The following is a 27,382-nucleotide window of genomic DNA, read 5'->3' as shown; positions in this document are numbered from 1 at the left end:
GACACCAAGGGCAGCTCACTGAGATTCCCTTTGCTGCCCCTATTGCTGGTACATTGGAAACAACTTCTTACAGACACTACAGAAACCTGGTTTGGAAGCGACAGAGGTAATTTAACTGGGTGGTGGTGCCTTGTGTGCCTGAGCCAGGAGCACTGCAGTGATGCCCAGACACAGGCTCACAGGGGACAGCTCTGCACACACCTCAGAAAATAAGAGTTGGCGCTCTCTTAAGATGGAAGAAGCCACTCCTTTCACCTCTGCTTGTCAGCCTAAGTCTCTTCGGCTGCACGAGTCCCCTACAATTCCTCTAAAGACTGGGGAATTGCTTGCAGGATCACCATAACAACAGCAAAAGGCTGTTAGAAAAATCTGCATCTTGCTACTGAGCTGCCTGCTGCACCTACAGAGAGTTCTGTGCATTCATTAAAAATGACTTTTGAGTTTTCAGTTAATTACGTACAACCTCATTTTTCCAGGGCTTTGAACAAACGCATTTCTCACTGACTTCCCTTTGCCTTCTCAGGACTGCCACCACGGCAGCAAACACAGCCTGCGGTGCCTACCTGGGAGTAATAAAGAATCAGCCGGCGTTGGGATGGGAAAACTCGTTTGCTTCTTTTATAAACATCCAAGGAGAGCCAGGACCTCGCAGGCCTCCCTTCTACAGCCTCTTCCAAAGTTAACTTTAGCGGAAGCGAGTGAAATTTGATGAGGCAGGAGATAAAGCTGCCTGCTCTGGGCTTCCAGCTAAAGGAGTCGGGCAGACTGATCCCATCGGAGGAGTAACCGTGCCTAGAGCACTCGCTGCACAATCAGCAGAGCTGGTTGCACACGCACAACCGGTCACCGCAGCTCAGCGGAGGAGCAAAAGCCTTAGGCTAGGGTAATCCCATCGCCTGTGATCATCTTTCTGTACTCCAGCGCAGAGGGATCAGCATTTTCAAGTCAGGAGGCCTACTAACGCGGGCATAAGCACCGATTAAAAGGGGCTTTGACCTCACGTTCGGTTTTACTAAGTCCTGGAAGGCTCGAGATGTCAGAGAGCAGAGCAGCAGAAATACTGTAAGACAAGTGGGCTGGGTGAAGTAATTACAGCCTGCTTCGTTCCACATTGATTCTGTACGAAAAATAAGGGATGAGAAGGGACTCAATTTAACTTTTAATTAAGATCTTCCTTGCAGACTTTACGTAAGTTGCCAACAGGGAATCATTATCAAATGGGAAAGTTTTAGTTCACTTTGCAGAGATCAGATACCGCACCACTCCTGCTGATACAAGAAAAAGCTGTTAGAAAGGCGACAGCCTTTAAAAGGAATTTACATGTCAAAACAAGGAAAATGATAAAAGCCCGAACTTCGGCAAATGAAATGTAGAATCCACAATGAAGTAGGCAAAAAAAAAAAAAGAAAAAAAAAAGATCAATTTGCTAAAGACATAAAAGCAAATAACAACAACAAACCTCGTCAAAAACATCAGAAGCAGCGAGCTGCCAGCTGATCAGTGGGGATGACGCACCACCGGTGCCAAACATCTCAGGGGAAAACAGGGCCAGTTGGAAAAACCAAATTAATCATCATTACCAGCAGCTGCCACAGAGGAGGACAGCAAAGTCGGAGAGACTTTCTCTTGGGACGGGTCCGAGGGACTGTCTGCAATTAAAGTGTCAACAGGGGAGGTTTTAGAGCAGTTTAAGGGAGGCAGTAAGCCTTGGAACTACTTGGCATTCGCTCATGAGTCCCTAAGAGGCTTAAACATAACATGACCAAATCTCTGCTGTGTAACCTGTCATTTACATCAGCCACAGCACAAGAAGCACAGAGGGACAATTGTTATTTCTGTCTGTGAAAAGGTGTACGGTGGGAGATGCAGCACAGTAAGTCCGAGCTCTGAACTAGACAGATTAGTACAAAATATCACAAAGAATGGAATTAGGAGCTGGAGAAGTGAGATGGTGAATTTGGAAAGAGGCAACAGGGCTCTGAAGAGGAAAGCAGTACCTTATATTTTTGAAGATCTTAAATAACATTATTACAGGCTAGTGACATGTCATGGGGCAAGAGAAAAGGCTCTTTGAGGGAAAAAATACCTTGTTCAGAGAAGAAACCAAGGGCAGGAACGAACAGCAATACTTTCCATAAAAAAACAATCTACTAGGGGAGCACGATAGAGGTCCTCCCACATGATGCAACTTCAATTGTTCAACACAAACACACAGAGGTGTTACACCAAGGCTCTTAGTGGCCAGCAGTGAAAGGAGGTGGTGGTGACAAGTTGCACCGAAGGAAATTCAGACTGGCTATAACGTAAATGTTTACCCTGTGAGGGTGGTAAGCACTGAAAGAAGTTGTCCAGAAAGGTTATGAAATCTCCATCCCTGCAGATTTTCAAAACTTGACTAGACAAGACCCTAAGCAAGCTGATCTGCCTTCCAAGCTGGCCATGCGTAGGGCAGCAGGTTGGACGAGCTGATTCTCAGAGATCCTTTCCAACTTAAATGAGTCCACAAAATACCAGAAAGCAAAGAACCCTGGAACTTTTTGTGCCACGAGCTTAACAACCTGGAATTTCTGTAGACCGAGGCCCATAAAAATTCAAATCAGAAATTTGTTTCCAAGTTCAGCAGCGAAAGACATTTGAGCAGTAAGCAAACCTAAGGACTCCACATTTCTAGCATCAAATACAAAGCAATTCTTGGTGGAAATACACCTTACCTTTACCAAACATGGAATGCAACGCAGTGGGCACCACAACCTTCAACATTAAACTTATGAAAACCAACAGCTCTTACTAGATAAGGTAACAATCCCTCTGTAGTAATTGCAATGACTGTTTCTTGCAACTGGTGTGACAGAACACTGAGCCCTGTGCATGCTGCACAAGAAAAGGTGTAGACAACTCCCAGCTGCTTCAGGTATCATGAAAGATTGTGCTTTTTTGTTCTTTTCTCATGGAAGGCTACACAGGCAGAAAATGCACAAGTTCACAGGTCATATTAGCAGAAAAAAAAAAATAGGTAACTTGAAAGTTTTCAGAGGAAGCTTAAAACTTAGTCATCCAGGTTGCTGAGGAAACGAACTGTTAACATCCATCCAAGAGAGCCGGTTCAAACTTCCACTGTGAAACCAGATATGATCATTCCTACAGCAGCTGGAATCAGATTTTCACCCTAACTCACTTACCCCTTTCAAATCTCTGGGGAATGTGGTACATTCAGTACAATGGTCTCTTAAGGAAAGCTCCAGCAAGACTGTAGGACTTTCTGTGGTTAGGATGTCCTGTTTCATAACAACACTGCCATATCCTTACACACACACTCAGAGAGGGAGCCTTCCCCTCCATCCAAGCACTGTGCAGCACCCTAATGATTCATGCACTGTCTCTGATGTCAAAGACCTGCAGTGCTTGTGTGCTCCAGCGGGTAACTGGAAGCGAGTTGAATTTGTGGGTGTTCAAGGCGTGTATGCACACTTGTACACAAGCAGGGTTCATCCCTGCAGAGAGCTGTGGTGCTCAGTACACTGCACACCGTACACCAGGTTCGTTTTTCCCCAGACTTTAATATACATACACATTTACACATCACTAGTAAAAATCTGTACACTTCACATTACAGTACATACGAGCCACCAGTTGCTAGCTAACACCAGAACACTGATGAAGCCCAAGACGACTGCCCTAGAACAGGCAGGGGGGCTAGTCTTCCCCTCCGAGGAAGTTTCTTTGGGTTACACATTCTGATGAGAAATTGCTTCCCAGAGTGTCAAGCCAAGAAGGTGGAACAGGTCCCAGAAATAGACCTGCAGCTTTTCTTCCTCCTCCAACAGCTTTAACAGCATCTTGCTTGCACTCCAGCTCCGGATGCCAGGTGCTGGGTTTTCTTATCTGTCTGCAGCGTCATTTCTTCATCTTCATGTCTGCCTCGATGGCACAGCGACGCCCTCTGGTGCCTCCATCCTAGTCACAAGGCAAACAAAAGGACTGGCATTAACAGAAATGAGTTATGCAACCCTAAACACAAAACACTTCCTCCAGCACACAGTGGTAAGGAATTGTGCATCTAATAATAATACTTTTCATGCCTTCTGAACAGAAGAAAGGGAAGCTCTGACAGGAAGGCCTGGGGAGGCCTGTCTGCAGACCTACCTAAAGTTCACTCTGGACACAGCACAGGTGCTGGGATTTGCAGCATCTCTGTGCATTGCTGGCAGTCAGGAGAGACAGGCAACAAGGCTCTCACCCAGACAGGTGCTTTTGGAGCCTGCACACGGCAGGCTTTCTCCTAAGTGACAATTTCTAGCTTGGCTCTTAAGATGGAAAGAGGAAACTGCTGACTAACCTACCTTATTAGCTGCTGATCCCTACGGGAAGTGCTCCTCCAGTTGAGTGACCCTGGCACTAGCTCCCTAGCTTCTCCGCACAGCTCCTTTCCATGAGTAGAAGGCGAGCTGAGAGCTTCCTTTGATCCGCTGCCCTCTCCCTCTGGCTGACATGCTGACTCTCCCGGAGTACTCCTCTGTCTTTAGATATATGCGAGAGAAAAAAAAAAACTCTCCATCTTCCTCCCCTCTCTCCTCCCCGCAACTCAAAGACTTGGGGTTTCCCAGAGGGAATACTTTCCAAACACTTCCAGATCACCAGAGGCACAGAGCAAGGTATTTCTGCGGAGTATCTTATTTGCTTTCTGGACCATGAACGATAAAGGAGTACACAGCTGATTCCTCACTTTCCCCAGACCCTTTGCACTGTCTTGAATGTGAAGAAGGGGCAGCTGTGTAAGCATGAGAGATGTCAGAACTACAGCACTGCACCACTCGGCGTGTCTTCCCACTTACATGGAAAGAAAGCAGGAGAGCAGTTGTGGAAAAAAGCACAGGCAGATGACAAAACAAGAACGCTTGGAACCAGAAGAAAGACTGAAGCCCCACCCACTCACCCACGCTGAGAGGAAGGGACTAAGATGTTTCTTCTCTAGTGATCATGGTTGTACAGCCCCTATGTTAAACACACACTGCTGCGACGCTAAGGATGCTGTGACAGTGCAGTGATCACCCAGACAAGGAGCAGAGCACGCTGCCAGCAGTACTTGCTAGCGCCTTTCAATACTTACAAAGAGAGAGAGAAGGAAGGCAGGAGAGCCCATTGGGACACTGTCCTGTTAAAAGGCCAAAACAGAAGCACTCATCAGATAGGGAAATGCACACACCACATAGAAGCAATAAGCCCACACACGAGCATAGCGAAACATCTGCCCCATTCCCCTTCCTGCACGGCTTCAGTCTTATGCAGCAGGAACATATAAATGCACAAAAGAGGGATATGGCGAGAGTAAGAATGCTAGGAAAGGGATATTCCCTCCTCAACCATAGCAATGCCTGGACTACCAAACAATTGCTGCGCTGTGCAATCAGCCATGCTTGCCACTAGAAAGAAGCAGGCAGCCCTTGTTGTTACAATGTTATGTATGTCAGCTGAGAGCATGTGAGGTCATGTAATCATGGGTGCATCTTTACAGAAGAAAAAAAAAAATCTATACTGCTATGAGTTCAGATCAGTGTGGAAGTCAAAGGTTCCATGGTGTGTTTTAAACAGCAAACCAGACTGGAGTAATTCCCTGGTTCTAGGAACTTGACTTGGAAGTGAAGAACATGGCAGAGGCTGGTCTTCCAGATCTCTGCATTTTCACCTTCCTGCCATATCCCACTTCTTCTGATAGTCTACTCATTTCCCTACAGTTTTGATATACTTGTTTTGAAAATCAGGGAACAAACATAGGGGTTACAGGAGTAACTCATGATTATTAACCTGCCTCTGGGATGACACAGCTCCAGAGCTGAAATCTAGTCAGTGGACACATTTAAAGAAAAATACTGTTTGTTCACATGAAGATGTTGAAGCTATTTTCATCTCAAAAAAACATTTTGCACATCTTTTTTTATGGGAACTTCATGCAGTATCTCGAAACTCTCCAAAAGATATCAACTGCCCTTCTGCAGGGTGCAGCCTTCTCACCTTCTCCGAAGCATCTTGCTTGCGAGTGGAGTCTCGCCCACGCAGGCTCTTTGCACTGATCCCTGACTCTGATGTTTGCATGATCAGTTGCGTGGCCAGAAATTGCTGCAGGAAAACCACACTCTGTTAAGATTCTCAAGCAAAACAAGCTCAGTTAGTGCTTGTCACTTAACTATCAAAAACCACAGGGCTGGGAATGATTGGGTCAGAGGCAGTTTCAGTTCCTTGTTTGCTGCTCAGAGTAAGTTCCCCCATTTACCTCAGAAGCCACAAGTCTGGAGGGACTATAAAAATCCATTGCAAACTGTGCTAGCCCTGGCTGTTGGGACATTCCACTTAGTAAGAAATTTTAAATCATATTCACAGGCTAGTTTCATATACACTTTAAGCCAGCAGAGCCACCAAAAGAAGCAATCGCGTCCCCTGTCATTCACTGATCTTGTTGCTTGTTTCTGTTCCCGAACCACGCCCTGCTTCTTGCTGGCCTAAGCATATCCACATCCCCTGAAGGAAATTAGATTTGAAATTGGTCTGGGCTGAACCTAACTGACATTTTACTGTGTAATTTTAACCTATCCACAATCAGCTCACCACAAACACCTAGCACAAGAGAGATGCAGGAGAAATGGGACTACTTCATTCAAAGACCCTGTGAGTGAAAGTGTGGTCTTATATCCAGAAGTGTTTCCTACACCTGCGGACCAAGGCAGATGCTCTGTTCTGTACTGCTCCTGTCTCAGCTCAGTACTTTACCTGGATCTGCTCCAGGACATCTCGCTGCATCTCCACAGCCATGTGGTACACATCATGGTCTGAGCTGTTGTACATAACTGCATTTTGAAACATCAGCATAATATCACGCTGGAACTCAGCTGTGGTTCGTATCAGCCCATTCTCAATGTTCTTTTTGATTGTAGATAAATCCATTGGCCTACGAAAGAAATGCATTCAGCATAGCAACAGACATACCTACCTCTTTCCCCTGTCATTTGGAAGCAGCCTTGGGTCTGTGACATGTCTAATTAGACAATCTATTTAATTGGCAGAATATCTTCTCCCCCACATAGGCTGTGTTCCTGAGTTCCAAGGCCTTATATCAGGAGACACAAGCTGTCCAGCAGTTACCATAAATGGTGACAGTACATAACAGATGCCTTGAGAGACATTTGTCTTCTCCAGGCGTCACTGAGGGAGATAACACAACTAGAGCTGCAGCCACTGAATTGTTTACAGAGATTTCTGAGGCTACCAGTGGGTTCTGTTAACTCTCCCAGAAAAGTCCACTGGCTGAGACAGTAAAAGAGCTCATCAAAGTTTTTGGAGTCTCAAAGATTAAACTCTACTCCCAGACAAAAACTGAGAACCTGATGATAGTCACATACTACCTTACTGACAAAAATGTTCTGTGCAAGTCAGCTTACTTCATTCAAGGACAGGGCTGGGTAAAGACTTGTGTCTATTGCTGAAGATCTGAAGATGACTCTTTTCTTAGGGAAATCTGTTTCTGACTGCAAGATGCCAGAAGAAAAGTATTTTCCAAGTCTTGCAGTTTGAATTACAGATGAAGACTGGACCTTCCTGCCAGAAATTCCTACACAAACATACCAGAGATCTAATGACACGAGACTGCTGAGACTCACCTTTGCACAATACTGTGGTAGCCTGGTGCTATATCATCAGTCACAGGCTGGAGGAAGACATTAGCATACCTGCAGAGAGAAAGAATCTACTGAATGCCCTATCCTTGCTGATAAAGGAACAATCCTCAAATATTTGTCTCATGCTGTCATGTTTGTCTGCTATCAGTAACAATTTGATTCGTCATCTCCCCGTAACAAGCCAGGTAAGCCTCAGAGATGGGAGAGTACAGGCTTGTCTGGGATTATTTACTTCCTTCTGCCAATTCTCAAGACATCAAACTCACCTGTGATTAGCTGCTGCTCTCCAAACTAGCATGATGGCTTTCTTCCAGATCTTCTGGGCCTGTATTGCTTCCTGATCCTCACTGCACACTGAGCTGAGAAAAAAAAGTAAGACATCCATCGTAAGTCTCCATACTTACTGCCTTGAAGCAGAAAAACCTTAGTTTATTTTGCCTTTGCTGTACCTACACTAACCCCTGCCAGAGACAGAAATAAAAAAAGGAATCTTACTCACGAGTGCACTGTCTGCACACTGCACTTGTGAGTAAGGAGAATCTAGTGCCAGACAAATCAAATTCCCTCTGTGGACCCACTCAGTCAGCAAAACAGAAATGAGAATCCTATGTTCCCTCCACAAAGCAGCCTGGGATTTGCATCTGCATGACAGAGTTTCACAGATACTCACAATTGCGAGGAGGCCGGGCTGCTGGGGATGGAGTCGGCTAGCGTGTGCGACTGTAAAGGTGCGTTATGGACACTGAAGCCATCGTCGCTCTCACTCACAGGGGGTTCGTTATCCATCTCTGACAGGTATCCCTCACCCTGATCTTCTTCTTTGGGCTCCTCCAGACTGGCAGCCTCACTGGCACCATCCTCATCATCCTCTTCACCCTGCCCATCCTGAAACAAAGAATTCATGAGTCTATGCAGCTGACTACAGGAGCAACTCAGAGCGTCCAGAGAAATTAGAGTTCAGAAAGTGAAGTGACTTTTTTACTACAGCTACTGACAACCTCATCTATAGGCATGTTCAGAAAATTCTGGTCACTATCCTGCCCTGCCTCCCACCACCCTAACATAAACACAGAAACATTGACACCCAGCTGAACAGGGCCTGAAGCAATCTCCCCTTTAGCTCCCGACCTCACACTGATGACTTCCCATTGCAGAAAGCTGAAGCAGGCTTTGATTTTCAGTGGATAGGAGCCAGAAAGCAAGAATGAACCCCAGAGTACACAGGATGAGTACAGCCAATTCAGAATTACCTTCATCTGGCTCCTAAACAGGGCTCGGGCTTCCTCCTTCATTGAGTCTGTGGAAGGAAGAAAAGCAAAAAGGTTATGATTCTCCAAAGCAGTCTTTCCTACAAAAGCTCCTGTACCAAAGCCTACTGTCCTGCAGTAATTACCACTATTCCTACACATATCTTGTTTTCTCCCTCCTCCCCAAAACACCTGAACCAGATCACTGACATCTATCCAGCTAATAATGTTGCATGTAAAAGATTTCCTAGCTGAATTAAGTTACCTGACAGCTCAAATTTGTGCTGAACATCAGCCTGTGAGGAGTCTTCACTCACATTTGGGACTTGTGGAGGGGATGAATCATCATCAGGTGGGGTCTGGAGGGAAGAGAAATGCACAAATCTAGATGTTTGTGTCAGCTTACTTCAGTGAAGGTGTGGGCACATCTCACTCACCCTAACCTAACTCAAGGCAATGAAGCTCACTGAGCACCTTCCCAACAGCAATTCTGCACATGGGTGGTGGGAGATACAGAAAGGCACTGCCTGAAGCAGAGAGCTTCCCTGCAGATCGAACAGATCAGCAGCATGACTCCCAAGGAAACAGCCAGCCACATTCATGGAAGGGTCACCTTCAGCCCAGCAGTCACCCTTTCTCTAAACTTTCCTGCCTGCCACAACTGCTCCTTTCCTTCCCCACACCAGTTCCAGGCAGCCTCTGCTCACATACCTCTGTCTTCACCGTGCTGTGCATCACGTCTTCTCCCTTGGTCGATTCTATCTCAATTTCAGCACTCTCTCCTGCTGCCACAGCTGCTCTTTGATCCTCTTCTATCTCTTGACTCCTAAGCTCTGGTGTTTCTGTCACTCTTGCAGTTGCCGGTATGGTTTCCTCAGCGCCCAGCTGATTCTGCTCCTGCTCTGCAGGTTCTGTCTTTATTTCTGATCCCAGCTCTCCAATGCCCATTAGCTCTCGAATTCCCTTTGCCTCTGGCTCCTCACATTCCAGTCTTTCCTGCTTCACAGTCACAGACACTTGGGGTATCTGGGCCTGTTTCTCGTGCTCCTGACGAATTGGGTGTTCCCATGGGCCAGGCAGGGCCTGTGGGTCATCAGTATCTTCGCAAAAAGAAGACAAAGCTGCTTCAACAACCGCTGCATCCAGGACTTCGGGGTTGTCGTCTACCTTTATTGTCAAAACAAACAAACAGAAGTACAGGCCAAGGTCAGAAAGAGGGATTAAAAAAGAATCAGTGTTATTTAGTAACAAGTCAATTGTGGAAAACTTGGTGTACTGGCTTTACAAAATCACCTTTAGCAGCCAGACTCCCATCACTCCCTGTGGAGTTTCAGTTTCAGAAACTTGGCACTCATGGAAAGCATGCTGCAAGCAGCGCTCACTTGTCTGCCAGGTCTGTGACCCAAACCCTACCCAACATGAGGCAGGAATTTCTTTCTGTACTGTGAGTGAAGCACCAGGCTAATCATGGCAGACTACCAGCAGGGGTGTCATATGGTCATTTCCTACTGACCTGGGCAAGGATTGTGAAAATGAGCAATTTGCAATAGTTATTTCTTCCTCGTTTAAACTTATTACATTGGCAAGCAGTAATCACTTGAGAATAATCTAACTTGATGAGGAACAAAAGCTACTGGCCCTCTATTTTGCCTTTTTACCTTGTCCTCAATGATGGCTATGATATTTCCGACAGTATCAAAGTCCAGCTCTTCCCCTGTATAGGACACCGCAATATCCATCTTCTCAGCCAAATCCAGGTCTTCTTTCCCATCCATGCAGTGATCTTTGGAAGAGCCTGCAGTGCTGCCGGCTGCAGAACCCAGACACTCTTTCTTGATGGAGTCAATGATCATGGATATTTCGCTGCTGTCCATGGACACCGTCACTGTATGGGAATCAGACACTGCCTCCATGGAAACACAGGCTTCGGGCTGGCTCACTGCGCAAGGATGAGCACGACAATCATAAGCAAATACCACAGTGGTTAAGACCAAGCACCAACTGCAGGCATCCCAGCTCCACCCACAACAGCATGACTTAGAAAAATAAAAGACAACTATGGGTGACATGTTTGCTTTCCCACGGTAGAGACAAAGTGAGACTCCAGGCCTTGAATCAGCCCTTGAATCACAATCCAGCAAACACACCACTAGCACCCCCACCCAGCAAATCCCATTTAAATCCCATCTTCACCATCTGTTTACTCGAGAACTCAGCTGTAAATGTTCTTTCAGAAAGGATGGTGAGTCTGAGGTGATAAAACGCCAGCTTAGAGCTTCCTGGGTGCTGAGCCCAAGGGAAGTTCTGTTTTCCAGCAGTGCATGACCTGTGAGTGCGTAGTTCAGGAACGCACCTGTGGCTACGCTTTCTGGAGCTGCAGCTGGTGGCACAACGGATGGTGCTGACAGCGTGGGCATCATGACAATTGTTGCCTGCGACACAGGCTCTACTGGGGGTGGCAGGAGCTTAGCTGGAGGTTCGCTGGCAACAGCGGAGAAGGAAGCAAGAGGTGAGGTGAACTGCGCAGGACCAGCTTCTAAAAGCCGGGAAAGCGTAGGAGCACCTAACAGAGAGTAGAAGGGAAAAGCACATGAGCAAGAAGCAGCCAACACCGACGTCCACAAAGCCAGCGCTGGGCTCTTCAATGTCTGCTGGCTTCCTCTGGGAAAGGTACCTAGAAACGTTCCCAAAAGCTATATGGAGAACCTGCACCAAAAATGCGTGACTCTTTGGGGTGTGCAGTCTCAGACAGGATCATGCAGGCTCTGGGACAGTGCCCAACGTAAGGGCCAGACAGGCTAAGCCACACATGCAGAGAGATACCCTCCCAAAGGCTCATTCCAATGTAATTACAGGAAATCTGAAAACCAGTGCTGAGAGAGCCACACAAAGTAAGCCAAGACAAACAATCATGACAGGGGTGGAAGGGAGCAGAAGGAATCTCTTTGCAGGTCTTTCCTGGAGACTGCCTTTTCTATCAGAGGTTGCCACCCAGCTGTACCTTCCAGTCTGAATTTACTGAACCATCTGGACCAAAATAATGGGTCTTAAAGAACAGAGATGCGTAAGGAAGGTGAGATTATTCATTTAGAGTTATAGATGAATGAATAGTGTAAAACCTCCTTTGGAGACAACATGACTAACCCCTTGTTAGTGTGAGCTGAGGAGAAACTTCATCTTAGGCAGGATGTTCAGAGAAGGTTCAGTGCAGAGACTCCTGCATTGTTCCTCTCACCCCACCTAGGGAACTTGCTCCAAAACTCACAACCTACTGCAGACTAATCCTCAACACACCCCTGAGCTAAAGTGGAGGTAAAACAAATGAGGTCTTCAGGTTCACAGGGAACTGAAATTTAGGCAGATTAAGAATTAGACAGTAGACCCAATTTGCTCCAGCTCCCTGTCAACTAGGCACCGAAATGCCTGGTATTAGCCAGTGTCAAACCCAGAAAACTGGACTGGATGGACCAGGGCCAAATCCAATCTGTTTCAGTCATTTCAGATCAAGGCACTTTTCTTTCTCCTGTGAGAATTAGAGTCTTCTTAGGAAAAAGAAAGGGGAAAGGGACAGGGGTACAGAAATAGCAATAGAATTCATAAAGAAGCCCCCAAACCAGCCACCGTAGATATCCTTCATCTCTCTCCAAAGAGAATTCATACAGCAGTCTGTGAAATTATGGCACATAAGTGTAAAATTGCTAAAGCCTCGAGTACTTCTGAGGGGAGAACTGTACAGGGAGAGTCCTTGGGAGTTACCTGAAGCAGCAGGAGATGCAGGGACAGCACCAGGTGCCGACTGCATTTCCCCACCGTGCAGCACTGGGAGGACGCTTCCTACCTCCAGCAGGACTCCCGAGCTGTTCATGTGACCAGAAGCCACTGCCATTTCGTTTTCACCAACCTGCCAAAGGAAGACACAACTGAAGTTCCTGGAGATACAATCACATCAGTGATTCTTTGCCAGATATGCTCCTTCATGGATTTGTCCATCACTCACTGTCTCAGCATTTCTTCTGTGCTTTTAGTCCCTGCCTGAGGCCCCTTATGCAAGTGGACAACAGTCTGAAACTTCTCAGGCCACAATACAGCTATGGTGCAAACTTCCTTTAAGTTAAGCCCAACGGAAAATTTGTTCTACCTTATTTTCTTTGTTCAAAGACCTTACAACCTGTGACAGATACCAGTAGTGTTAGTGTCTCTACGCCTAAAATAGCAAAGAATTTTCCTTTATTTTTAGCTGAGGGAAACCGAAGCAGCAAGATGGAGAGTAACTCTGTCAAGGTCACAATGTACACCCATGACAGACCCTGAAGCAGGTATAAAACAGCCCTGTCAATACAAAGAAAGCCCAAAGTCTTCCACGGCCATTTTCTTGTTATGTCATATCTCACATTGCAGCCTGCAAACACAGAACCCATGGAGCATTTACGCAAACTAACAGAGAAGACCCCAAATATGAGTTATTAGAAGAAGGTCAACAGCAATACACCTATTCCATCAGATGAGCACTAACACAGGGAACCAATGTGCACAGGATGATGGCTGCAGTTTTCAGAACAGGGCTCTGAACAACGTCAGAGATGTTTGCCCTTCTCAGACTTCCACAGTCACTAACACCAGAAGGGCCAAAATGACTCGTCATCACAGCCATTTTGCAATGAGGAGAAGACTGAAGCACTTCAATATTGCTCACAAACTTTATTAAAGGACTCCCTATCCCTATCCTAAGATCCATTACAAATACTGAAACACAACTCCCTGCCAGGATGTAAACAAGAACTGTGAGCCCAAAGGAGAACTCAGCAAGAACACCTCCACAGAGGCCAATTGGGATGATGCCTACTAACATGCACCTGCAGTGAGAGCCATTTCCTCTAGCAAAGCCTGCAATTCCAACTCGTTGTGACTGGAGAGAGCCAGTCCTATGTGCTGACTGACACCTGCAGCCCTGCACCCACACTACTGTCAGGAAAGAGTCCCAACTCTGTGGCTTCACAAGGGTTACTAAATCTCTCATATTTCTCTTCTGTTGAGATTCTCACAGAACTGTGTATTTAAGAAGCCTTTGCGGCTCCCCCTTTTTTAGTGGGAGAGTCTGGAGCAGATTGTTTGTGTGCTTGCATACATGAGCAGAGAGCTCCATACCAGCCTGGGGCTTGTGGGCAGGAGACTGCCCTTCTTCAGCAGCTCTGAGAGCAGAGGGGAAGGAGGCGGAGTTGCTTTTTGTCCTAGCATCTTTTTCTGGGGTGAATCATCAGTGACTGGGGTCATGGGGGCATCCAGGGGAGCAGAGCCTGGAGGGGTGTCAGGGATTCCAATGAAGGAGGCAACTGGGGTGCTGGGCAATGTCCCTGGAGTGACCTGAGAAAGAGAAAAACCACACTGTTCAAAGCCACACTCCAACACACGGACTAGTCCCACTTGCTCCTTCCCCCAAGAGCATTGAGCCAGCACACCACAGCCACCTTCTCCATTCACTCGCTACACCTACTCCAGGCATTTGCTTTTACCCTTTCCCTGCCCTTCAGTGCCACTTCCCGGGCACACACAGACTTCCTGGCCAACCCACTGATGCCCCTACACAGCCTTTGATCCAGGCACCTGATGGTCACAGACAGGGAAGGGGACACGTATCTCGAGCAGCACTGTACATCAGCCACACTACAGCACTGCCACAACAAAAGGTCTGCAAAACAAGGCAGGGGCTTCTCCCCAGGCTGCTGTTCCATGATGAATGCAGAGCTCGTGTCCCCAGCTGCTCTTCCCCTCTTACCATGGGAAGTATTCTTACCCCCGGGCTGGCCTCATCCACAGCAGGCTGAGACAGATCTCCCAGAGCATAGTCTCCCCCTGGAGAGGTTGAACCTGCAGGGGAGCGAACCATCACACCCGTTAATCTTCGTGGCGGATTCTTAATGGCCTGACGAGCTGGAAGAGAACAGAAAAAAAAGTGGGATTCCACGACTCCATCCACCTTGGACAGTCCCTGAGACCTCTGACTTTGTCCTAAAGAACACTAAGAAAACAATTTATATTGTAGGAATTTCCCACATCACACTACACTCAGCTCACAGATAGTACTAGTAAGGTGTAACACACTTTAATTTCACATCTTCCTAGCAGTTGGGTATTCACCACATCCCATCACTGGTAAGTTAGCTCACCAAATTGCTCCAGAAACCATAAATGGATGAAGCATTCAGAACAAATCCTTCTTCCTCTTACAGACACCTTTTCTACAGAATTTGTTTCCTTATCAGAAGCCCCTGTATTTTGCTCTAAAGAGAACACGATCTTTCATTCCAGCCCCCAGGGTAAAGGAATTCCTCCTGAACAGGTCTTAACAAGACGCAGTATTTCCCAAGTGATCTTACAAACATATGCACCTCTCTTTGAGGAGGAGTAAGCGCATTTCCAGCTTACCCTGATAAGCAGCATCTGTAGCCTTCCTCTTGACTTCTGCCTCCTCCTCCTCCATTTTTTTCTTTCTGTAAACAGAACCAACTGTCACACAGTGTCCCACTGCCCCTTAGCTTCTCCACAATCAGCTTACTGCCCCTTCCCCTTAATCTCCAGACAACAATGAACTGCCTCTGCAGACCCAGGCTCCATTTCTTTGAAGAGGAAAGCAGAGTCAGAGGCCAGTCAGAGAATAATGCACTTTGCAGGAAGTTTCAGTTCCAGATGATTGTCCAAATGGAGGAGGCAAGCAAGATGTTGCAAGCCATCACCAAGCTCTTTCTGAGAGCTGCAAAAGATGTTCCACATAAGCTGGTGTCCCCCAGTCTAACTAGGACAACCCTCAGAGGCCAAAGCATCTGCCCAGCTGCCCTATCTCTCTCAGCTCAAAATGCATTGAGCAAAAGTAACACAAACACAAAGCCTAACACAAAGCACCAGAGAACTACAATCTCAGAAGAAAACGTAACATGGAAATAAGAAAATAACCCACATCATAATCTCATTGCATAGCTCCTCCAGTCTGTTATCCATGTGTCCAGCCTGGATCAGCTCTGCATCCTTCTTGAGTTGCCTGTAAGCAGAAAATCTTCTTATCTACTTATCACTGAACAGCATGCACTGAGAAGCTCTTGTTCCGTGCATTTTTACCCCAAACATTGCTCCACTTATGCCACTTTTTCAAGACAGGACTCTCAGGTACACCACAGCTAATGCCTCTGCCACACACCTGTATTTCTCCTGTGTTTCTTTAATAATTTTCTTCAACTCCTCAACTCGTTCCGCAGTCAGTTTCCGCACAATAACATCTTCCACAGTTTCCACCACCTCTCCTTTCTCACCACGTTTTCTCCTATAGAACACGAGAAAAACAAAACAGTCATTAAACAGAAATCCCAAGTTCTCCTTCCATACCTGGCTGCTGCCTGTCATTCATACCACACACACACACACACAAAACCAACCCCCCTCTTCCAATTTCCCTTAAATGATACTGGAAAGCACAGTGTTCCAACAATCTGATCTGAAAAGTGTATCTAAATGTTAAAGACTTCAGGAATAGATCAAAGATGGAAGCCCACTACAACTCTCAATGTGAAAAACCCATCATTCAGCTTCAGAGCCACAATAAAACCAGTATTTTTCACAGTAACTCTACGATGTCCTTTGTCCTGCAGCTATACTGTTAAAGATTGTTCAGCACTAACATAAATAAACACTACTTTTAAATACCCTGCCTTTAATTTCATTTGATGTGAAGTTCCAAAACAAGAGACGAGATAAAGAAATATGGAAAGTGTGGTCTAAGAAATACTTTGAGCTTGCTTGCTAGCTGCTTTTCCTATCGAGCCAGCCTTCCACATCTGCCATACCCCAATCTCATTGTCCACCCCAATCCCATTGTCCACCCAAGCCAGTTATCACAATTAAATTTCATCATTCCTGTTCACTCCTCTTGGGGAAGAGCACTATCAAGTGATTTGCTGTAGAAACTGACAGGTCCACTCAAAACTACTGCAGACCACACTTGCTTCAGACTTCGTACTTACTTAGGGGTCTCTGTAGTCTCCAACAGCTCTGAATACTGAGATGCACAATGCTAAGAAGAAACAAGAAAAAGTCAGAGGATACCAAAGAATAAGCATCAGCAAATGCCGATCAACAAAACCTACAGGGCACCTCCTCTTTCAAAAGTCTAACGCTGTATGAACATATCTGACAGTCTTCTCCACAGTTTTCCCCAAAGCTATAACTTAGTGTATGTCAAAATGAGGAGACACATTCACTCTTTTACTCTAGCACTGCCCAAGCTGATCTTCAAAACAAAAATAAAGAACAGACATTCGCAAGCAACAATTTAGAAATCAAAGAAAGCAAACATGATTAGGAAAACTGTAGCTGTCTGTGAATATGAACCAAAAATACTTCAGTGGAGAAGGTAGTATTATGTCAAGACTAGGTTCATAGCTTAAGAGAACTAAGAAAACAGTAAGCAACATTTAAAATAATAATAGTTACACATATATGTCTACACACACAGGTAAAGAGGTATATATATTCTGTTTATCTCTTCCTGGTCATTATATAACAAAAATCCCAGATGCTCGACCAAACAGCTGGACGCACCAAAATACAAGGGCATCCACAAATCCCCATGGCAAAGAATTCCACAGCTTGATTATGTGCCTAGTGCAGAACAGCCTCTTCTGTTTTGCTTTGAACCTGCCTCTTGTTAGTCTTACTTAATAGCCTCTACATCTTGTATTGGACATGGCACTGAACAATGAAGACTCATTCATCCTTGCCATGCCACTCCTGACTGTACAGACATCTGTTGTTTCTCTTATTAGTCATCTCTTTCTTTTGTTGAAAGGTTCCATCTTACCTACTGCTCCCTTACAAGGAAGCTTTCAAGTCTTTGATCATCCTTGTCTTTTTCTTTAACTTATCCAACCTTATCCACAGCCCACTTAATCTGATTTGAACATTTTCTTTAAAAATTGATTTTGCTATTTCTTCAAACTTTTTTTTTAACACCAACAAAAAACTTCAACATCATCTTATGCAGCTGTCTTACACATCCCATCTAGAACTCATTTTCTCCAAGATTCACTTGCCATTATCTTACCTTTTGGGAAAACCAGTCAGGTGGGCGGCCTGGCTCTGCAAAAGGCTTGATGGCTCTGCTGACTGAGACCCTGAAGGAGAGTCACACACATGATGCAGGAGAGTCATGCATGGCAAGTCATTAACCCAACCAACCTAACCCAACCAACATGCTGTGCAAATACGCTGACCTGCCCTGATGTTCATCACAGAATAATTCCCGTAAACACAGTGGAGTTGCCGCGATGGAGTTTTTTTTAAAGGATTGTTCACATATAGCCCTTGGGCTCAAAAATATCTGCCTGCTCCTAAACCAACAGCTTCCCTCTATTGCTTTGAAAAGCAACTTTCCAGCTTCTGGTAATGTGGTTACATGTCCACAAACAGAAACTTTTGTTTGGTGAGGCAACAAAACAAAGCTACGAGTGTGGCAGCGATGCAAAGTGATGCTTTGATAAATGGACTTCTGGACCACAACCTTCCCGATTTATGCACACACTCTTTGCTCTAACTAATACAGTTCTGTGCAGCAGTTACAAAAGAAACAAGCAGATTTCCAAGGCACGTGTCTGACTCCTCCACCGTTAACACCTCTGCCTGTACTGCGAACAAGAACACGGGGAGGCCGAGCTGCCGTGCCTGAACCCTTACCAGTTCTGGTCGCCGCTGCGCATGACGGAGGAGGCCAGGCAGAGCTTCTCGCGGATGGACCAAGGCTCGGTGGGGCCGGCGCCCAGCAGCTTGTGCTCTGCGGGGAGACAGCCCAGCTCCGCACCCCGCCGGCGGGGCGGAGGCCCCGCCCACCCCGTAACCACGCCCACCGCTAGCCCCGCCCCTCAATTTAGGCCCCGCCCGTATCCGTTAGCCCCGCCCCCTCCCCTCAGCTCCCCTCAGCTCCCCTCAGCGTCCCCCGCGCCGCCCTCCCGCCCCCTCCCAGCCCCCTCCCGCCGCCCCCCCGTTCCCCCCGACGCCGCCCGCTCTCCGCCGCCCCTCTCGCCGCCCCCCCGCACTCACTGCCCGTCCCCGCCGCCATCTTCCCCGCCCGGCCCCAACGCGCCGCAGGGCGGAGCCGCGCGCACAGCTCGCCGGGAGGGGCGCGCATGCGCACGGCCTTCCCCGTCCCTCAGCGCGAGGAGCGGCCGCGCGGGCTTAAGCCCCGCCCCTTCCCCCTCAACCGCCGGCTCTCATTGGTTGCCTGGAGGGCGCGGGCTCCCATTGGTGGAGCGGGCGGGCGGCGAGGTTTGAAACCGCAGCAGCGGACACCGCGCGGCTCAGAGGAGGGCGGCGGGGCTGGAGCGGTGGGGGTCAGTGCTGCGGCTGCGGGGCCGGGCACGAGGCTGGGTCCTCCCGAGGCGGGTACCGGCGGTAATAACGTGCGTGCGGAAAAGCCCCCTCGGTAGGGCCCGTGTGAGGGGAGTCGGCGGCGGTCCCCTCGGCACATCCCCGCTCCGCAGCGGCCGCCCGAGCCGCCATGGCGCAAGCCCTGGCCTCCCCCGGGCTCTTCTCCGACGACGAGGCCGCTCCGTCGCCCGTTCTCGAGTCCACCGCAGCGGGGTTCGGGGCCGACGTGCGCAAGGCGCTGCTGTCCGAGTTCTCCGCCATCTCGCCCAACCTCGAGGGCTCGCAGCAGGTGAGGCTGGAGCTCCCTCGGCACACACACAGGGCCCTGTCCTAACGTATGGGTGCAGGATCTTACAGTGCAGGGCCAGCGGGGACGCTTCGAAAGAGCCGGGGATGAAATGTTGGCCTGGGGGGAGCTGCTTCTGTTACGAGCAGTGTGCTTGTGGAAGCTGTGGTTAGCGTGGTGCATCCTTGTGAGGTGCTTATCTATGGGGCTGGACTTGGTGTCAGGTCTTTGGGTTCTTTGTCTGATTCACTACATAAACAAAAGGGGAAGTTGGTGCATGTGGAAACGTGTAAGAAGGCTTATCTTATGCTGTTGCTTCACTGGTGTCAAGATCAGCATCCATTAGCTACTGATCAGTACATCAGGGTAGTTGAGTGTCTTCCACGCAGCTGTGTACTACCTCTCTGGCTAGTGTGCTTAATCTGTGCTGATTTTGCAGGCTGCTGCTGAAGATGTTAATGGGAAATTAAAGGTGTATCTGAGAGTTCGACCTCTGAAATCTACAGAGCTGGAGAAAGGAGAAGACCAGGTGAGATGCTGAATGGAGCAGTCTCTGAGCTAGGTGCCTGTGTGCCTGCTGGGACACCTATCTTCCTTTGCTCTCTATGCCATGGCATCTTGTGAGCCATTGAAATGATGGATTTTATTTGTTCTTTCAGGGTTGTGTCTTCATTGAGAATTCAGAGACTCTTCTTCTAAGAGCCCCCAAGGACTCCTTCACCATGCGGAGCACAGAACGTGGAGTGGGACAAGCAGCACACAGGTTCTCTTTCACTCAAGTAGGTAACTGGGACAAGATTTTTGGAAGATTTTTGAGCTTAAACCAGTAGTGCAGCTTGAAAAGTTGGCTTACATAGTAATACCTTCATGAGCCACGCTCTCTTACACAGTTTACTTGTTTTTGTAGCTGTTTTCTTAATTTTCTTTTTTTAATCTGATCCTGCTAACCCTTTCAGAAGCAAACGCCAAACTCTTATTTTGCTTATGAAGCTCTAAACATGCTAAAAGCTGTACTAATACTGCATATTACTACATTAAGCAAGTGTTTGTAGAGGGCTTGGACTGAAATTACTAGCGGGCTTGTTCATAATGTAGGGGATATGGAAGGGGAACTAAGAACTAACTGTTATTTCTTGAGCGATCACATGCATTCAAAAGGTAGGAAATACCTACATGAGGCCATTTTTCATGTGTTCTGTTTCAGATTTTTGGACCAGATGTGGGGCAGAAATTGTTCTTTGATGAGACGATGAAACAGGTGGTAAAGGATGTACTGGATGGGCAGAACTGGCTGGTTTACACCTATGGGATCACCAATTCAGGGAAGACTCACACCATTCAGGGTAAGGAGAGTGTGAGGTTACTAGCCTGTTGAGGTAGTTCTGTGCTTCTACATTCATGTTTAATCCTCAGCTTGCTGCTGTTGTTGCTTCAGGTAGCATCAAGGATGGTGGGATTCTGCCTCGCTCCTTAGCAGTCATCTTCAATAGCGTGGGGGACCGGCTGTACCAAGCCATGGACCTGAAGCCTTCGCTCTCCAATGAGGTGATCTGGCTGGATAGCAGGCAGGTTCGGCAGGAAGAGACCAAGAAACAAACCATGCTGCGGGGAGGTCCGTGGGAGGTAAGCATGTCGCTTCTAGGAGGCTTAATAATTGTCGGGAAAGGATGGTGTCATACTACATGGTCATGTTCTTTGTTTCCTTGCAGGAGGAGCTGTTAACACCACTGAAAAGGAGTCACAGTGCTGAATCTCAGCTCCAGGCCACCACCAGTGGCAGCTTTGACAGTGGAGTTGCCGGCCTCTCTTCATCTAGCCACCTCACCAGCCATTCAGACATCAGCCAGACAGACGGTACGTACTACCTGCTGCTTGTTGTTGGAGGATGGGGGAAGAAAAGGCAATAGCTACTTGGATGCTGTGTTGTGGGGTAAGGGAGAAAAGGTGCTGTAGTCCCTCAGATTTTACCTTTGAAAGATAAGGATCTGTGGGCTGTGGAACTTTGTATGTGTCTTATCAACATATGAAGAATTCACCACTAATTAATGATTAGATGTGAAATGAAAAATTACTTGACACCCACTTGATTCATGAGAAGTGGTTATGGAGCAGCTGACTGCCATGCTGTGGAGGTTGCTGGAAAGCACAGTGCCAAAGCGACATGTTGCACTGAGCACTGGTGCCAGGTTGTCAAATACAGAAATAGGAACTACTAGCTGATGAGACATCCAGAAGCAGGGAGTGATTGAGGTGACAAGCACTAAGACTCCATTTATCCCGGGAGGAGTTCTGTGTGCAGTATCCTGTGCTTCCCGAGTTCAGACCAAGTACTTAAATCCTTACAAAGGAAAATACTGTTAAAGGGAACCTTAGGCTGTCTGACTGGACATCGACATTAATGTAGCCCTAAATGGGAGGATGTACATAGAATAGATGTCAGTCTGGGATTGTGTTCCTGCTGAAGAAAGACACCTCAGCCTTGACCTGAACCATGCAGGTTGAACCAGTGAAAGGCTGCAATCATTTCTTTTTTTCTTCCCTCCTGCTCAGAACTGGGCCCTCGCTGGGCTGACTTAGATCGTGTTTCACTCTCCACCACCACGGGAGATGTGCAGTTTTCCATCTGGGTCTCCTTCTTTGAGATTTACAATGAGTTAATCTACGACTTGTTAGAACCAACTCCACCTGGCCAGAACCGCAAGAGGCAGACACTGCGGCTCTGTGAAGACCAGACTGGCAACCCCTATGTGAAAGGTAGATTTGACTGGAAGATAGTTAGAGTAGCCCACTATGTGGGCCCTGGTGGCATCAGGAAACTGCTGCAGCCTCTTAACTGCCTTGCTCAATGTATGCCTGCTTTTCCAGATCTAAACTGGATCAATGTCCGTGATGCTGATGAGGCCTGGAAGCTCCTGAAACTGGGTCGGAAAAACCAGAGTTTTGCTAGCACCCACATGAACCAGAACTCCAGTCGCAGGTCTGGGATGGGAAGTTTTTAACAGACATACAGTTCTGAGGAACTTACAAATATTGCATTTCCTTTTCTAATATCTGAATTTTTCTTTACAGTCACAGTGTCTTCTCCATTCGGATTCTGCACTTGCAAAGAGGTGGCAGTGAAATTGTTCCCAAAATCAGCGAGTGAGTTTCATGCTTGCTAGGATTTCTTTTTTTCCTTTCTTAACTGTTATGGATCTGGGATATCAGAAGTATTTTAAGGAAGGTCTTGTTGGAAGCACTTGGGAGGAGCAAATATTTCCGCTCCTAAGGCCTGCAGCTGATAGTGTGGAGGAATTTGTGAGGAGTGCTGCCAAGTGCAACTTGAGATTTCCCAGCCTCTTTGAAGGTAAACATGAGTAACCTTGCCCTTGTGGTGGGGCTGATCTGACTGCTGCTGCCTGTTCCTCAGATGTAGTTATATGGAAATGAATTGGATCAGTGCCTGGGAAAGTGGCTGTTGTGGGGATGGGCAGAGGATTTTTGAATGTGTCACAGCTAAGCCTGTATTAGTGTTATCTTGTTTAACCCTCATACTTGGGGTAGGTCCTTCTGTCCAGGAATAGCCCAAATTTTCCCTAAAGGAGCCTTCTCTGCCCTCCTGAGGGAGCTGGGAGGGTGAGCAGGGTAGGTGATTGCAAGGTGTCTGAATTGTAAATCTGGTGAGAACAGAACAAACCTAGCAGCTCAGGTGATACCATCTGTGTTTTCTTCAGGCTCTCCCTGTGTGACCTCGCGGGGTCAGAGCGCTGCAAAGACCAGAAAAGCGGGGACCGAATGAAGGAAGCGAACAACATTAATACTTCCCTCCATACCCTGGGGCGCTGCATTGCTGCCCTCCGTCAGAACCAGCAGTCCAAGTGAGCCTCTGGAATTTCACAGGGAGGGTGTGAGGAGGCTGTTTTAGCTTTCCCATGGGCTCACTCTTGTCTCTCCCCATAGATTGAAGCAGATTGTGGTTCCCTTCCGGGACAGCAAGCTAACCCGTGTGTTCCAGGGTTTTTTCACTGGACGTGGGCGCTCTTGCATGATTGTCAACATTAATCAGTGTGCATCTACATATGATGAAACCCTGTATGTAGCCAAGTTCTCAGCCATTGCCAGCCAGGTAAGTAAAACAAATGAGCTTTGTGACATGCTCAGGATACCTCCTGCTTCTGTGGGAACGGGTCCCTTCCCATCACAAGGTGGGGAAGATGCTTGCACTTCTTCCCTGTGCTTTTATAGTGGATCATTGTCTCTACAGTCACTAAAGCTTCTCCTGTGTTGAAAAGTTTTACAAGTTGTAGAGAAGAACCATGTTAAAAGACTACGTGACTTCTAGGATTTGTGGACTAGTAATAATATCCTTTTCCCTTTCAGCTTGTTCAGGCTCCTCCTACAAAGGTGGGACTGCCATCCATACAATCAATCATCAAAGAGCACAGCAGGAGAACCAGCCAGGGTCTGGAGGCAGTGGCAAAGGAAGAAGTTGAATCAGAGGACAGTGAGGATGAAGCAGATGTCTCCATGTATGAGAAGGAGGTGGGTTGTGATTTATTCGTCAGCTTTTATAGATGCAAGAACATAGCTTTGGTCCGGATGCATACCTACAGAGACTTAAGTTGTAATGTGTCAAGGCAGCAAAAGCAGGTGCAGCCTTGGGCAGTGCAGTAGAGGAAGCTGCTAAAGAGATAGCTCAGTGTTGTTTAAAGCATCTCATGGGAAATGAATTAAGAGCAAGCCTGGCAACTTTTTTTCCCAAGTGACTAAAAGCATTTGAAACCTAGATCACCCCAGCCTACGGGTATGGGACCAGCTAGTTTCTTCTAGGTCTTAGTTCTGTTGTGCGGTATGAACAAGAGTGCTTTTTCTTCTTACAGGACTTGTTGCGTGTGGTAGAAGCTGCACGAGAACTGCTGGTGCAAGAGCGGCAGGAGAAGCTGCAACTAGAAATGCGTCTCCGTGAGGAGATCTGCAACGAGATGATGGAGCACATAAAACAGAAGGAGCAGTGGTGCAGGTACAGCTTATGTGGATCAGCCTCCCTTTGTTCAGGGTGTGCTGCAGCACCAAGGACTGCCAGATCGAGATGCATATAGTTGCTCGTTCTCTTTGTAGCCAGCATGTTGATGCCCAGAAGGAGCTGCTGGAGGAACTGTATGAGGATAAGCTGAATAACCTGAAGGAGTCGCTGACTGACTACTACCAGGAGGAGATCCAGGTTTGTTCACAGGAATGGAATGACATCAGGAAACTGGCAGTGGCTTGAGAGAGGACTTGAGTACTTGAGTCCAAGAAGGTGACTGTTATGCAGGCTGAGAGGAAGGATTTTGGTTTCTGTTGTGCCTATTACTTGATAACTTGATCCACAACTTTCATTTCTTACCAATTATGTAGTTCATTGTGTTTTCAGATTTTTGGCCCTTAATCTGGAAGCTACCGTGTAATCATTTTTATTCCCTGATTTGTTCAACATAATACTTTCCCCCTTCACTCTTTTTGCTAGTGGCTTGCTTTGCAATTTTCAGATAATTTCTGTGAATTTCTCTTAATTGTAGTTGTGATGATGAGTATGAGCCTGTCCCTATTTTTCATAGTATGGGTGGCCTCTGGGACTTGCTGCAGACCTATCTGAAGATGCCAACTCTCCAAAATGTGCTAACAGGCTGGAAAAAGTGGCTTAGGATCTCAGGAAAAATAGATTCAACATCTTCACTTAAAGGACATTAATTGCTGGGTTCAATGTGGGAAGTGAATTATTGAGAAAGTCTCCTGGAAAAAAGACCCTGAAAAATTCAGGGAGCAAAAGCTGTATTAAGAAGATCTTCTTTAACCTTTCCTTAAATTTGCTTTAAGGAGCGTGATGAGAAGATTGAGGAGCTCCAAACTGCTCTGCAGGCAGCAAAACAAAAATTGGAGAACTTGGATGCTATGCAAAAGGACTCAGAGCAGCAAGGCTTGCGTCGATCAAAGCGAGTGGCTGCCTCATGTGCTCTGCAACAGGAGCTGCTAGATACTAAAGCCAAACTGGAGCAATGTCAAATGGAGCTGAATACAGCAACAGCAGGTAAAGTGGTGATGCTGCACTTGCTCTGAATTATGCTCAAACAATCCTTACAGAGGGTTAGAGATGCTTTTTCAGTAAGGTACATTGGATTCAGATGTTTTATAACTACTGTTTGTAGTTGTAGAATATAGGAATACCTTGATGGATGGACAGGAAGAGCCTCTTTTTTTTTTTTTTTTTTTATGATGCACTTCAGGGCAGGATCATTTCCCTGCTCAAAATATTGAGTCCCTTTGCTTAACTGAAAGGGAAAAGCCTGGAATGTTTGTGCATGTCTGCACAAACTGAAAGCTCATCTTGCCTGTGGCAGCTTGTCTGAAGGGGAGTCTAGACTTAAGAAAAATCTAAACCTTATGAATGAACTGTTGCTCACTACATCTTCTATATTCCTAGAGCTGCGCAAGTACCAGAAATTACTGGAGCCACCTCCCTCTGCCAAACCCTTTACTGTGGATGTAGACAGGAAGCTGGAGGATGGACAGAAGGTAATTCCGTCTCTGTTACAGAAGGGAACTCTCGCAGGGCAAAGAGGTTGCCAATTTAAAGCCATTTGGAGCTGCTGTCTCCAGGTTTTTAAATGAGTGGTTTATAGCAAGGGGTCTGTGAAAACAAACCTTTACCATAGATATAGAAGGTGTTTGTGTTTGTGATCCCAGTGCACAGATGAATCTCCTTAGATATCGCATGTCTGGATTACCCTCAGAGTGGCTCTGTTTCTAGAATGATGTTAAAGCTAACTGTTATTATTTTTTTCCTTCCTGTAGAATGTGAGACTGCTGCGTTCGGAATTACAAAAACTTGGGGAGTCTCTTCAGTCTGCAGAGAGGGCATGCTGCCACAGCACAAGTGCTGGGAAACTTCGAGAAACTCTCTGTACATGTGATGACATTCTGGCTAGACAGGTAATGTTCTGTTTTGTTGCAGGTGCAAGGGGGCTTAATTTATGCACTTTGACATAATCAGCAGATAAATCTAAGTTCTTGTAGCTGAAAATATAAATGACTTGTCCTCTAGCCACATACTGCCTATTGTATTAGGGGAGCTATACTGCTAACTTTCCAGTGGCTGAGTCAGGCAGCATATTTAACTCTAAAGGAGACCCAAACCATTCATGTTCAGTCACTTGTCTCTTGGCACCAGGTCTGCATCAGTAGGAGAATTCAGTTCTCATTCCTTTATCTACTGCACTCCATCATAGTTGCTATAGCAACATGTTTGCAGCAGGATGGATTTCTTTCTTAGCCTTACTGTTCCTATTTTGTTATTGTACTGCTATACTAGTGACAGAAAAAGCCTTTATGTATGGCCACACTGGTTAGTGAACTTCAGCAAAGGCAGTTTATCCTCTTCAGTTCATAGTAACTAAGCAGTTAGGCTTGTCACATTTCTAAATATATAAATATCTTTCCTTTTGCAGGACCAAACACTGGCAGAACTGCAGAACAACATGATGTTGGTAAAATTGGATCTGCGGAAGAAAGCAGCTTGTATTGCTGAGCAGTACCACACTGTGCAGAAGCTCCAGGCTCCTCCAATGTCTACCTTAAAGAAAAGGTTCTGTGCCAACAGGGAAAACCTGCAACCTAACCAACCTCCTGGTAAAAAGCCCTTCCTGCACAACCTCCTGACACGTTCAGCTACCCGTCCTGTTGCTGCCAGAGGATGGCAACTTCGTTCAGTTGCTCTATGACTTTTCAGAAAGAGATCCCTGCCCCATTGTTACTGGAAC

The 27,382-nt window shown here is 46.8% G+C and overlaps 2 protein-coding genes across 6 annotated transcripts; one reads left to right on the top strand and one right to left on the bottom strand.

Annotated features, from left to right (window-relative positions):
• Positions 1–3,554: 3,554 nt before the first annotated feature.
• Positions 3,555–19,062, bottom strand: BRD8 (bromodomain containing 8). Of its 5 annotated transcripts, none has more exons than XR_014618865.1 (23): positions 18,995–19,062; positions 18,632–18,728; positions 18,003–18,072; positions 16,924–16,973; positions 16,104–16,226; positions 15,867–15,947; positions 15,338–15,402; positions 14,706–14,842; positions 14,060–14,275; positions 12,671–12,815; positions 11,268–11,477; positions 10,573–10,853; positions 9,626–10,081; positions 9,180–9,273; positions 8,918–8,964; positions 8,338–8,552; positions 7,934–8,026; positions 7,650–7,718; positions 6,763–6,940; positions 6,010–6,114; positions 5,108–5,152; positions 4,341–4,517; positions 3,555–3,954 (listed from the first exon to the last, which is right to left on the bottom strand). XR_014618865.1 is itself a non-coding variant. In XM_084295528.1 (23 exons), the coding sequence occupies exons 1-22, from the start codon at positions 19,011–19,013 to the stop codon at positions 4,969–4,971; spliced, it is 2,820 nt and encodes a 939-aa protein (XP_084151654.1). In that variant the 5' UTR covers positions 19,014–19,062; the 3' UTR covers positions 4,632–4,827; positions 4,934–4,968. The 5 variants fall into 5 exon arrangements, 4 of the variants coding, with proteins under 4 accessions (XP_084151653.1, XP_084151652.1, XP_084151655.1 ...); XM_084295528.1 differs by lacking the exons at positions 3,555–3,954; positions 4,341–4,517 and adding exons at positions 4,632–4,827; positions 4,934–4,992; XM_084295527.1 differs by lacking the exon at positions 4,341–4,517.
• Positions 19,063–19,451: 389 nt separating this feature from the next.
• Positions 19,452–27,343, top strand: KIF20A (kinesin family member 20A; the record flags this gene model as incomplete). Its single annotated transcript, XM_084295033.1, has 18 exons — positions 19,452–19,610; positions 20,047–20,136; positions 20,267–20,386; positions 20,812–20,950; positions 21,043–21,230; positions 21,317–21,461; positions 22,158–22,361; positions 22,473–22,584; positions 22,677–22,748; positions 23,321–23,464; positions 23,547–23,712; positions 23,967–24,128; positions 24,467–24,606; positions 24,705–24,807; positions 25,443–25,653; positions 26,047–26,138; positions 26,418–26,555; positions 27,071–27,343. 18 exons carry the CDS (start codon positions 19,452–19,454, stop codon positions 27,341–27,343), a joined length of 2,658 nt encoding a protein of 885 aa, XP_084151159.1.
• Between the last annotated feature and the right edge of the window lie 39 nt (positions 27,344–27,382).

This window comes from Netta rufina, assembly GCF_964035555.1.
Source record: "Netta rufina genome assembly, chromosome: 14".
Lineage (NCBI taxonomy): Eukaryota > Metazoa > Chordata > Aves > Anseriformes > Anatidae > Netta > Netta rufina.
The sequence above is the reverse complement of the archived record's forward strand: the minus strand, read 5'-3'. Positions and strand labels throughout refer to the sequence as shown.